This window comes from Suncus etruscus, chromosome 16 (genome assembly GCF_024139225.1).
Source record: "Suncus etruscus isolate mSunEtr1 chromosome 16, mSunEtr1.pri.cur, whole genome shotgun sequence".
Lineage (NCBI taxonomy): Eukaryota > Metazoa > Chordata > Mammalia > Eulipotyphla > Soricidae > Suncus > Suncus etruscus.
Genome location: NC_064863.1, coordinates 33,689,203 through 33,701,209, shown reverse-complemented (window position 1 = coordinate 33,701,209; position 12,007 = coordinate 33,689,203). Strand labels below are relative to the sequence as shown.

General features: G+C 44.7%; 2 protein-coding genes across 2 annotated transcripts in view; one reads left to right on the top strand and one right to left on the bottom strand.

Moving 5' to 3' along the window:
• UGDH (UDP-glucose 6-dehydrogenase) overlaps nucleotides 1-3,789 on the top strand; it is a 34,653-nt gene extending 30,864 nt beyond the window's left edge. Inside the window, 3 exon segments of the mRNA XM_049790211.1 lie at nucleotides 371-462; nucleotides 572-682; nucleotides 3,375-3,789. Coding sequence (XP_049646168.1) covers nucleotides 371-462; nucleotides 572-682; nucleotides 3,375-3,482 — 311 coding nt within the window. The 3' untranslated portion in view covers nucleotides 3,483-3,789.
• Nucleotides 1-12,007, bottom strand: part of LIAS (lipoic acid synthetase) — a 939,974-nt gene that overhangs the window by 906,356 nt on the left and 21,611 nt on the right. The window lies entirely within an intron of this gene.

Here is a 12,007-nt window from a genome sequence, read left to right as displayed (position 1 = left end):
CCTTCCTTCCTTCCTTCCTTCCTTCCTTCCTTCCTCCTTCCTTCCTTCCTTCTTTCTTTCTTTCTTTTCTTCTTTCTTTTCTTTCTTTTTCTTTCTTTCTTCTTTCTTTCTTTCTCTTCTCTCTCTCTCTCCTCTCTCTCTCTCTCTCTCTCTTTTCTTTGTGTGTGTCACACCTGGCAGAGTTCAGGGGACCATAAGGGATGCCGGGATTCCAACCACCATCCTTCTGCATGCTTTCTACCTCCATGCTTTCTCTCCAGTCCCAGGCCATTCTACTTCTGTGAGAACCACAGCCCTCCTGAAATCCTGGGGTTCAAATGTATAATCAAATGATTCCTTTCCTACTACTTTGTTTTTGTTGCTGTTACAGTGTCCAGACTCGTGACCATTTCCAAAGATCCCTATGAGGCGTGTGATGGCGCCCATGCAGTCGTTATTTGCACCGAGTGGGACATGTTTAAGGTGAGGGGGCAGAATTGATAGGGATGTTATAGAGAAACTCGCAGGACTGCTGGGTTGAGGAGGCAGATAGGCCTATATTCTGATCATCCCCTTGGTCCTTTCATACTAGGAACTGGATTATGAACGGATCCATAAGAAAATGCTGAAGCCAGCCTTTATCTTTGATGGACGTCGTGTCCTGGATGGGCTTCACAATGAACTTCAGACCATTGGCTTCCAGGTATGCCTAAGCCTGGTTTGGCATGGTTTCTGTTTGATCATCTGCTCTGTTCATGGCTTTGACTTTTATACCTTAACTTTTTTTTGATGTAGCAATCACATAGCTATGGAGTACATGATTAGGGACAGTTCTTTGGCAAATCTATGGAGTTTTCAGAAAAACTACTTCTTCCTTAAATCTGTAATCATGGGGCATAGTAGGTAGAACGCCTTACATGTGGCTGACCCAGGTTCGACCACCCCCAAGAGTGATCCCTGAAAGCAGAGGCGGGAATAAACTCTGAGCATAGCTGGATATGGCAAACAAACAAAACCCAAAAAACCCACACAAACACAAATTAAAGGGAAAGGCTTTAGGGATAGTACAAGGGTAAAGTACTTGTCTTGTTTGCGGAGATTCGATTCCTGGCATACTACCTGTTATGAGCACAAAGCTAAGATAGAGACCCTGAGCCATGTTGCTCAGAATGGCTGATAGGCAGGCAGGTAGATATTGACTACCACTTATTGTAAGCCTACTTGTATGCTGGTCACCACAGCATTTTGGGTAGGTGATATTTGGTTACTGATACCGATTACCAGTGAGGTGAGATAGAGTTAGGTAGCAGAACAATTGCCAGTCTCTAGCTAAGGCTTTTCAGACACTGAAGCCCTAGAAGCTATGCTAATCTGATTGGTACAAGTTTTCAGAAAAAGGAAAATGGACATGAGCTTAGAGAATTTTTTTTTTGTTTTGTTTTTTGTTTTTGGGCCACACCCGGCAGTGCTCAGGGGTTACTCCTGGCTGTCTGCTAAGAAATAGCTCCTGGCAGGCACGGGAGACCATATGGGACACCGGGATTCGAACCAACCACCTTTGGTCCTGGATAGACTGCTTGCAAGGCAAAAGCCGCTGTGCTATCTCTCCGGGCCCGAGCTTAGAGTATTTGAAAGAGAACATGATGGGCAAGTTAGTACAGCAAACAGGGAGCTTGCCTTACACACAGTCAACCCAAGTTTGATGGGTTGACACCACTTATGGTCCCCCAAGTTCTGACAGTTATTCCTGAGCATAGAATAAGTTCTGAACACCACTAGATGTGGTTCCCCAAAACAAGAATTACTCTTTTGTTTGTTTTTGGGCCACACCCAGTGACGCTTAGGGGTTACTCCTGGCTATGCACTCAGTAATCACTCCTGGTCAGGGGACCATATGGAATGCCAAGGATTGAATCGAGGTCTGTTCTGGCTCAGGCGCATGCAAGACAAGCGCTCTACTGCTGCGTTATCACTCTGGCCACAACAAAAAATACTCCGAGAGAATGTGAACTCACCAGTGTGTTCATAAATCCTGTAAATAAATATTAGTCTGTGATTCTCCATTTGGACAGTGTCTGGTGCACAAAATGACAAGAGTGGAGGTCTCTAGATATTTATAAGAAAGAAATGAAGGGGGGGCTGGAGAGATAGCATGGAGGTAAGGTGTTTGCCTTTCATGCAGGAGGTCATCGGTTCGAATCCCAGCGTCCCATATGGTCCCCCATGCCAGCCAGGAGCAATTTCTGAGCCTGGAGCCAGGAATAACCCCTGAGCACTGCCGGGTGTGACCCAAAAACCACAAAAAAAAAAAAAAAAAAGAAAGAAATGAAGGGGGCCTGGAGAGATAGCACAGCGGCGTTTGCCTTGCAAACAGTCAATCCAGGACCAAAGGTGGTTGGTTCAAATCCCGGTGTCCCATATGGTCCCCCGTGCCTGCCAGGAGCTATTTCTGAGCAGACAGCCAGGAGTAAATCCTGAGCACTGCCGGGTGTGACCCAAAAACTAAAAAAAAAAAGAAAGAAGTGAAGGGGCCAGACAGATAGCATGGAGGGTAGGGCATTTGCCTTGCACACGGAAGGACGGTGGTTCGAATCCTGGCATCCCATATGGTCCCCTGAGCCTGCCAGGAACAATTTCTGAGCATAGAGCCAGGAGTAACCCCTGAGTGCTGCCGGGTGTGACCCAAAAATAAAAAACAAAAACAAACAAAAGAAAGAAGTGGAGTGTAGGGATCAGAGAGATGGTTCAGTGGGCTGAGCACTAGTCTACAGGAGACTCCAGTTTAATCCCTTGTACTGTCTTCTGAATACCCTTCTGGGAGCAGCCCTTCAACACAGAGCCAGGAATAGTCTCTATACATTGTTGGATATGGCCCCTCAATATAACAAGACTATTTTAATTTCTTTTTTTTTTTTTTTTTTTTTTTTGGTTTTTGGGCCATACCCGGCGGTGCTCAGGGGTTACTCCTGGCTGTCTGCTCAGAAATAGCTCCTGGCAGGCACGGGGGACCATATGGGACACCGGGATTTGAACCAACCACCTTTGGTCCTGGATTGACTGTTTGCAAGGCAAACGCCGCTGTGCTATTTCTCTGGGCCCTATTTTAATTTCTTTTGTTTTTTCTCACCTCACAATGTCAATTTCTTCCTCTTATTACATTATAGACTTTTTGGGGGGCTGGGATAGTTTGGGCCACACCTATTGATGTTCAGGGGCTAATCCTGGTTGACCAGGCTTGGGGGACCTTATGGGATGCTAGGAATTGAACCCAGGTTTGCCCTATGCAAGTCAGGCACCCTACCTATTGTAATATCGCTCTGGCCCCATACATTATAAACTTTTTATTTATTATAATTATTAATACTTTTCTTTCTGAAATCTCCCCCCTCCCACAGATTGAAACAATTGGCAAAAAGGTGTCATCCAAGAGAATTCCGTATGCTTCTGGTGAAATTCCAAAGTTCAGTCTTCAGGATCCACCTAGCAAGAAACCCAGAGTCTAGAATTGCCATTTTAATTAGTAATGTTTTTGGTATTCCAGGATAGCAAATACCTTCTGATATTACATGGTAAATGAATCAGGAGTTTTTAAGGAAACAAAACTTTTTTTAATCAAGTTTATACTAGCCATATTGGAATTAAGCTATCTGATATTATAGATCTAGAATATTTTTTTACATATTTTTATAATACTGTTACCTCAGTGATTGGACAAGTGTCAAATAATCATGGTTGCTTTAACGGTGTCAATTTTTGTAAAATTAAAATGAACCTTCAGATACTTTTTACTTTACAAAATGTCCAAAGGCAGTACTTTGTTGTGAAGTGCAAACTCTTAAGTTTCTCTCTGATTGTCAGTTTACTTGTCAGTGAATTAATTTTTTTTTTTTTTTTTTTTTGTGGTTTTTGGGTCTCACCCGGCAGTGCTCAGGGGTTATTCCTGGCTCCATGCTCAGAAATTACTCCTGGCAGGCACGGGGGACCACATGGGATGCCGGGATTTGAACTGATGACCTTCTGCATGAAAGGCAAACACCTTACCTCCATGCGATCTCTCTGGACCCGAGTGAATTAATATTTTAAACCATGAAATTGCTAGGCTAAGTAGTAGGCTAAACCATGTTCACTTTCTGAAAGTTTTTTTATTGGGTTTTTTGGGGGGTGAGGTAGGGAGTGAATTTTGGGTTACAGCCAGCAGTGCTCAGGGTTTTCTCCTGGATCTATGCTCAGAAATTTCTCTTGGCAGGCTTGGGGGACCCAGATGGGATGCCAAGGATCAAACCTGGGTCAGCCACGTACTGAGTGGCCTACCCACTCATGCCCCAGGGCATAAGACATTTTTTTTTTTTTTTTTTTTGGTTTTTGGGCCACACCCGGTGACGCTCAGGGGTTACTCCTGGCTATGCGCTCAGAAGTCGCTCCTGGCTTGGGGGACCATATGGGACGCCGGGGAATCGAACCGCGGTCCGTCTCCTAGGCTAGCGCAGGTAAGGCAGGCACCTTACCTCCAGCGCCACCGCCCGGCCCCGCATAAGACATTTTTAAAAGACATTTCTTGTCTTTCTAGGATACTTATTTGTGGGTTTTTTTGTTTTTTTTTGGTTTTATTGTTTTGTTTTGGCTTTTTGTTTTTAAGGTGCTTGGAACATTTTCCTATACTTTATGCTACAAAATCTTACAAATACTGTTTATTCCTTATTTCCCTCCCTCTCTCCTTCCTCCCTCCCTTCCTTCCTTCTTTCTTTACTTTTCTTTTTTTATTTTTTGGGCCACACCTGGCAGTGCTCAGGGGTTGCTCCTGGCTGTCTGCTCAGAAATAGCTCCTGGCAGGCACGGGGGACCATATGGGACACCGGGATTCGAACCAACCACCTTTGGTCCTGGATTGGCTGCTTGCAAGGCAAGCGCCGCTGTGCTATTTCGGGCCCCTCTTTTCTTTTCTTTCTTTTTTGTTTGTTTTTGGGTCATACCGGCAGCGCTCAGGGGTTACTCCTGGCAGGCTCTGGGGACCATATGGGATGCCGGGATTCTAACCACCATCCTTCTGCATGCAAGGCAAATGCCCTACCTCCATCCTATCTCTTCAGGCCCTATTTCTTTATTTCTTTTTTTCTTTTTTTTTTTTTGTGGTTTTGGGTCACACCCGGCAGTGTTCAGGGGTTTTTCCTGGCTCCGTGCTCAGAAATCGCTCCTGGCAGGCACAGGGGACCATATGGGATGCCGGGATTCGAACCGATGACCTTCTGCATGAAAGGTAAACGCCTTACCTCCATGCTATCTCTCCGGCCCCTCTTTTTTTTTTTTGGTTTTTGGGTGCAGTGCTCAGGGGTTGTCCTGGCTTTGTGCTCAGAAGTTGCTCCTTGCAGCACAGGCTTGGGGAACCTTATGGGATGCTGGGAACTGAACCAGAGTCTGTGTTGGGTTGGCTGCATGCAAGGCAAGCCCTACTGCTGTGCTATCACTCCAGCCCTTTACTCCTTATTTTCATGCGCTCTGAGGTTGATGCTCAAGGGTTACTCTTGGCTATTCACTCAGAAATTGCTCCTGGCTTGGGGGGACCACGTGGGATGCTGGGGGATTGAATCGTGGTCTGTTTTAGGCTAGCTCTTATAAGGCAGACGCCTTACCTCTAGCGCCACCGCTCCGGCCCCACTGAGGTTGACTTTTATCTCAGAAAAACTCATCCTTGTGTATTTTTAATCAACCCAAATATAATTAAATACTCTTAAAATATGAAATTAAAATCAGGAATATGGCCTCTTTCCTTCTCCTTGATGTCTCAGTCCCCATCTATGTCCCTTTTATTCTAGTCTCCACGCTAAAATTATTTATCACTTTAACTTTGCATTTTAATTATCTTTCCCTTATTGCTAGTTTTCCTTTTCTTTTATTGAAATACTCATATAATCTCATGTATAAGCTTAAAAGTGTATTTCACAAATCACATGTAGCATAATTCTAAAATAACAATACATATATTTCCATCTGCTTTTCTTTTCTTTTTTTAACAATCTTCTCACCTTCCTTTTTTTAATTTATTTTGGTTTTGGGGTCACACCTGGTGATGCTTAGGGGTTACTTCTGGCTCTGCACTCAGAAATCACCCCTGGCACGCTCAGGGGACCATATGGGATGCCAGGATTCGAACCATTGTCGGTCCTGGGTTGGCTGCGTGCAAGGCAAATGCCTCACCGTTGTGCTTTCTCTTCAGCCCATCTATCTGCTTTTCTAAAAAAAAAAAAAAGTCTTGTTGGCTTATATTTGTCTGTGTTTTGTCATAATTTTAATATGTTCATTGGATGTTTATGCTGTGCTGAATGTATGAACTGAATAAAACAGAGACAAGTCTCATCCTCTAGAAATTTGGGAGTTCAGTTAGAAAACATAAATATAAAGATGAAGGCAGAGACAACTGTCTGGACATCAAATACATAAATAAAATATTCTGCATATGAACTGTGTGTATTTGTTGTGATTAGGATCAGGAGAGAACTTTGATTAGGACACATACACTGCATATGGGGGACCCTGCATTTGTCCCCTAGTACCTTGAACACCTTGAAGAAACCTCCAAGCATGGACTTAGGAGTAGCCCCTGAGCACTACTGGGTGTGGCCCCCAAATAAAAATAAATAAAACTTTAAAATATTCTGTTTTTAGCTTGGAGACCATTCTGAGCAGTGCTCAAGAATCACTCCAGCATACTTGTTTCGGGGCTGGAGAGATAGCATGGAGGTAGGGTGTTTGCCTTGCATGCAGAAGGACAGTGATTCGAATCCCAGTGTCCCATATGGTCCCCCGAGCCTGCCAGGGGTGATTTCTGAGCATAGTAGAGCCAGGAATAACCGCTGAGCGCTGCCGGGTGTGACCTAAAAAACAAACAAACAAACAAAAAATAAAACAAAAAAAAAAAAAAAAAAAGAAGAAAATCACTCAAGCAGTTTTGAGGGACCATGTAGAGTACCAAGGATTGAAGTGTTGGGGGGGGGGGTGGTGGTGGTGGTCAGCCACATGTAAGGAAAGTGTGTTTTTTGGGCCACACCTATTAACACTCAGCGGTTACTCCTGGCTATGTGCTCAGAAATCGCTCCTGGAAGGCTCGGGACCATATGGAGCACCGGAGGATTGAACAGCGGTCTGTCCTAGGCTAGCGCTTGCCTTACCTCTAGTGCCACTGCTCCGGCCCCAGGAAAGTGTCTTGATTTCTGCACTTGTCTCCAGTTTTAGACATCTCCTTTTTATTTATTTACTTATTTTTAAGTAGATAACTCCTTTTTAAATGAATTACTTTTTTTTAAAGAATAACAAAAGAAAGAACCAGCACAATAGTACTGCTTACCTCGCAGGTGGCTGACCCAGGTTAAATCCCACCACCACATATAGTCCCCTGTGCACTGACAGGAGTAATTCTTGAGTGTAGAGGTTGGAATAAACCTTTAGCTATTTCCAGGTGTGGCCCCCAAACCAAAGGAAACAAAGTAGTTTGCAAAAACAAAAAGTAGTTAAAAAATAAATGTCATACTAGAAACTTGTCCTATCTTCCCAGAGTTAGATCACAAATGAAATAGTAACATTTAATATCCATATACTACTGACTATATGTTTAAGTTTCAGAACTCAAAGACGTGTTATCATTTATGCCAGTCTTGGAGCCTGAGCAATAGTACAATGGGCAGGGTCGAATCAGAGAGATAGTACAGCAGGAAGGGTATTTGCCTTACACTTAGCTAACCTACATTCGATTCCTGGCACCCCCAAGCACATTGAGTGCAGAATCAGTACTAAGCGCTGAGCACCGCCAGGTGTGACCTGAAAACCAAAAGAACAACATGCCAGCCTTGCAAATAACACTAATAAAGAATATTTAGTGGGGCCGGCGCGGTAGCGCTAGAGGTAAGGTGTCTGTCTTGCCAGCGCTAGCCTAGGATGGACTGTGGTTCGATCCCCCGGCGTCCCATATGGTCCACCAACCAGGAGCGACTTCTGAGTGCATAACCAGGAGTAACCCCCGAACCTCACCGGGTGTGGCCCAAAAACTAAAAAAAAAAAAAAAAAACTAAAAAAACTAAAAAAAAATTTAGTCTCAGGCTCAGATGAATCCAATGACCTTGGCACCCCACCACTCTGCTGTTTCCCTCAGCATGGACAGGAGATCACTGGAGGTCTATCTGTCTTTGACAGCACAAGCAACATGATAGAATCTTTAAGGTAATCACACATTTTTCTTGTTGCTAAGGTTATGAAGGGCTCCAAGCAGGGATCTAGGAGGCCTGGAATATAGCTCATTGGGAGAGTATGTGCCTTATATGCTGGAGGCTTGGGTTTGATCCTCAGCCCAGAAAAATAAGATTAGGATGGGCCAGAGCGGTGGCGCAAGCTGTAAGGCGTCTGCCTTGCGCTTGCAGCTTAGGATGGACCACGGTGTGACACTCCCTTCCCCAAATAAAGCTATTTAAAAAGAAAGATATAAGGTGTAGGCCTTGCAAAGAGCTGACCCAGACTTCATCCCTGGCACCCTGAGTACCACCAGAGGTGATCTCTGAGCATAGAACCAGTAAGCCTTGAGTAGTGCTGGCTGTGGGCCAACATACCCTATATATTTTGTTTGTTTTGTTTTGTTTTTGGGCCACACCTGGTGACACTTAGGGGTTACTCCTGGCTATTCATTCAGAAATTGCTCCTGGCTTGGAGAACCATATGTGACAACGGGGGATCAAACCTCTGTTCGTCCTAGGTCAGCCGCGTGCAAGGCAAACTCCCTACTGCTCCAGCCCCCATATATTTATTTATTTATTTATTTATTTATTTATTTATTTATTTATTTATTGGTTTTTGGGCCACACCCGGCAGTGCTCAGGGGTTACTCCTGGCTGTCTGCTCAGAAATAGCTCCTGGCAGGCACGGGGGACCATATGGGACACCGGGATTCGAACCAACCACCTTTGGTCCTGGATCGGCTGCTTGCAAGGCAAAAGCCGCTGTGCTATCTCTCTGGGTCCGTTATTTTTAAATTTTAATCATAACACTGTGATTTACCAAGTTGTTCATAATACAGTTGTTTCAGGCATTAAATGTTCAAACACCAATTTCACCACAAATGTGACCTTTTCTCCACCAGTGTCTCCAGTTTCCCACCTACCACCCAAGTCTGCCTCCTCAGCAGGCACAAATAAATTTACTTCATATTGTTATAACAAAAAAGCAAATGGAATTATCAAAATTTAGGGGCCAAAGAGATAGCACAGTTGTAGAGCATTTGCCTTACAAGCAGCTGATTCAGATGGACGGTGGTTCAAATCCCAGCATTCCATACGGTCATCCAAGTATGACAGGAGCAATTTCTGAGCAGAGCCAGGAGTAACCCCTGACCCAAAAACCAAACCAAAACAAAACTTAAAATCAAAAGGGTCAATTTGAAATAGTTATTTCTCTGTCTGAGGATTTACTGGGCTGTGGCTTTCTGTGTTACTGGTTAAGGCTTACTCAGGTTTGCTGTGATCCTACGGGACCTGACTCTACTATTGAACTAGAGATGGTTCATAGCCACTTGCATCACAGAAGAAATTTGGTGGCTTGATAGTTTGATAAGGTTAAGTTGTAGAGCTGGGTATATATATAGAGGATGGCATTTGGCTGCTGTAGTTCATGCAAGAAAAGGAATCTGCCCTCACAGTTTCTGAAAAGATCCCAAAATTTGCAGCTCAAATGAATCTACCTGGGAAGATACAGCAGCCATTATTTTCTTCTGGAGCTTGGTAGGAGCCTGGAAGATGGCAGGTTTGGTGGAGGCTGCTGGATTTTGCGGTGGGGATAGGGGAGTGACCCACACTTTTTTTCATATATATCTGTTGGTACTGTTTGTGATTTTTGATGTATTTATTAGGGACTGGAGAGATTGCACTAAGGGAGAGGGAAGGGCACTTGTCCTGAAAGCAGCTGACCTGGTTTCAATTCCTGGTACCACATAAGGTCCCCTGGGCACCACCAGGAGCAACAGAGAAGTGTGCTCTGAGTACTGCTGGGTCTAATCCTAAAATAAAACAAAAATTTAATTATATATATATATTTTTTTTTTGGGGGGGGGGTCACACCCGGCAGCGCTTGTGGGTTGTTCCTGGCTCTACACTCAGAAATTGCTCCTGGCAGGCTCAGGAGAACCATAGGGGATGCCGGGATGCAAGACAAACACCCTACCTCCATGCTATCTCTCTGGCCCTTAATTATACTTTTTTAGTGTATGATTTTTTTTCAGGGTTTTGTTTTGTGGGGGCATACAAAGCAGTACTGAGAGGCTTTTCCTTCCTTTTTTTTTTTTTTTTGTGTGTGTGTTTTTGTGTCACACCCAGCGACACTCAGGGGTTACTCCTCGCTATGCCCTCTGAAGTTGATCCTGGCAGGCTCAGGGGACTATGTGGGAAGCCGGGATTCAAACCAGGGTCCGTCCTATGTTGGCTGAATGCAAGGCAAATGCCCTGTCACTGTGTATAGCTCCAGCCCCAAGGCTTTTCCTTCTTACATGCTTAGGACCAGAGTCAAACCATTGGTTGCAGTTACTGCAGCCACATATAAGGCCAGGGCCTTAATCCCCATACTAGCTCTCAGCCTGTGTGAAGTTAAGGCCTCTCAGTGTTCCACCCTGACCTTTTCTGAGGGTTGGGAAGGAACCTTCCCAATAATGCTTCAGGGGCCAAGTTGTACATGTGTTGCTGGGGATGGCACCCAGACCCTCAGCGGGTATCCAGAAGTCCATCTCCTGCCCTAACTTTTTTTTTTTTTTTTTTGGTTTTTGGGCCACACCCGGCAGTGCTCAGGGGTTACTCCTGGCTGTCTGCTCAGAAATAGCTCCTGGCAGGCATGGGGGACCATATGGGACACTGGGATTCGAACCAACCACCTTTGGTCCTGGATCGGCTGCTTGCAAGGCAAATGCCGCTGTGCTATCTCTCCGGGCCTGCCCTAACTTTTTGCAGTTCCAGCCTATCAAGTGATCCACGGCCCCTGCAGCTCATGTCCACCACTCCTATGTGTGCAACAAGATCCAGGCCTTAGCTTCTCAGGCCTTGCTCACAGTCCTGACCAATAATGCAGTAAATAACAAAGAAATGAAAACCAGGCTTAGAATAGTTGTGATTCCTCTTTGAAACAGACATTTCCTGCTATTCTTATTCTAAGTTTTAGACACATCAACAAAAGTTTTAAATGGCTCTCTAAAATTTCTCCCCCCAAATAATAGCCATCTTATGTAGTCTGGTCCAGGCAGATATATCTTTGGAATTCTCAGAAAGATGGGGAGGGGCTGGAATGACAGCACAATGGTAGGGCATTTGCCTTGCACACTGCTGGCCCAGGACAGGCTAGGGTTCGAGGATGGACCAGGGTTTGATCCCTAGCTCCCATATGATCCCTTGAACCTGTCAGGAGCTATTTCTGAGCAGAACCAGGAATAATCCCTGAGTGCCCCCCCTCTGGGTGTGGCCCCCCCCAAAAGAAAGAGGGGAGCAGATTCCTCTTTCTGCATGAACCACAGCCCAGCACATCCCCCTATACCCTGTGACAGAAAAGGCCCAGCTCTACAATTTAACCTTATCGAACTGCCAAACCACCAAATTTATTTCAGATCTATAGATTCTGAACCATGCAGTCTCTTATGGTATTGTCAGCTTATAGTCACTTATATTGTCACTTATAGTATTGTCAGCCCAGTAGTTTCACCAGGAAATCTGATGGGAAAATTACAGAGTAATTTACCAAGCTCAGTGAGCCTAAACAGCAACATAGAAGGCTCAACTGGCATCAACCACAGCCTAGTAAATCTTTAGACACTGACTTTAGTAACACCATGGAGAGATAGAACAATTATTTCAAAGTGACCCTATTGATCTAAGTGTTTGATAATTCCATTTGCCTTTGTGTTGTAACAGACAATAAGAAGTAACTTTGTTTGTGCAAGAGGGCAAGCTTGGGTGATGAGTGGGAAACTGGGGACACTGGAAAAGGGAAGGTCACACTGGTGCTGGAACTGGTGCTT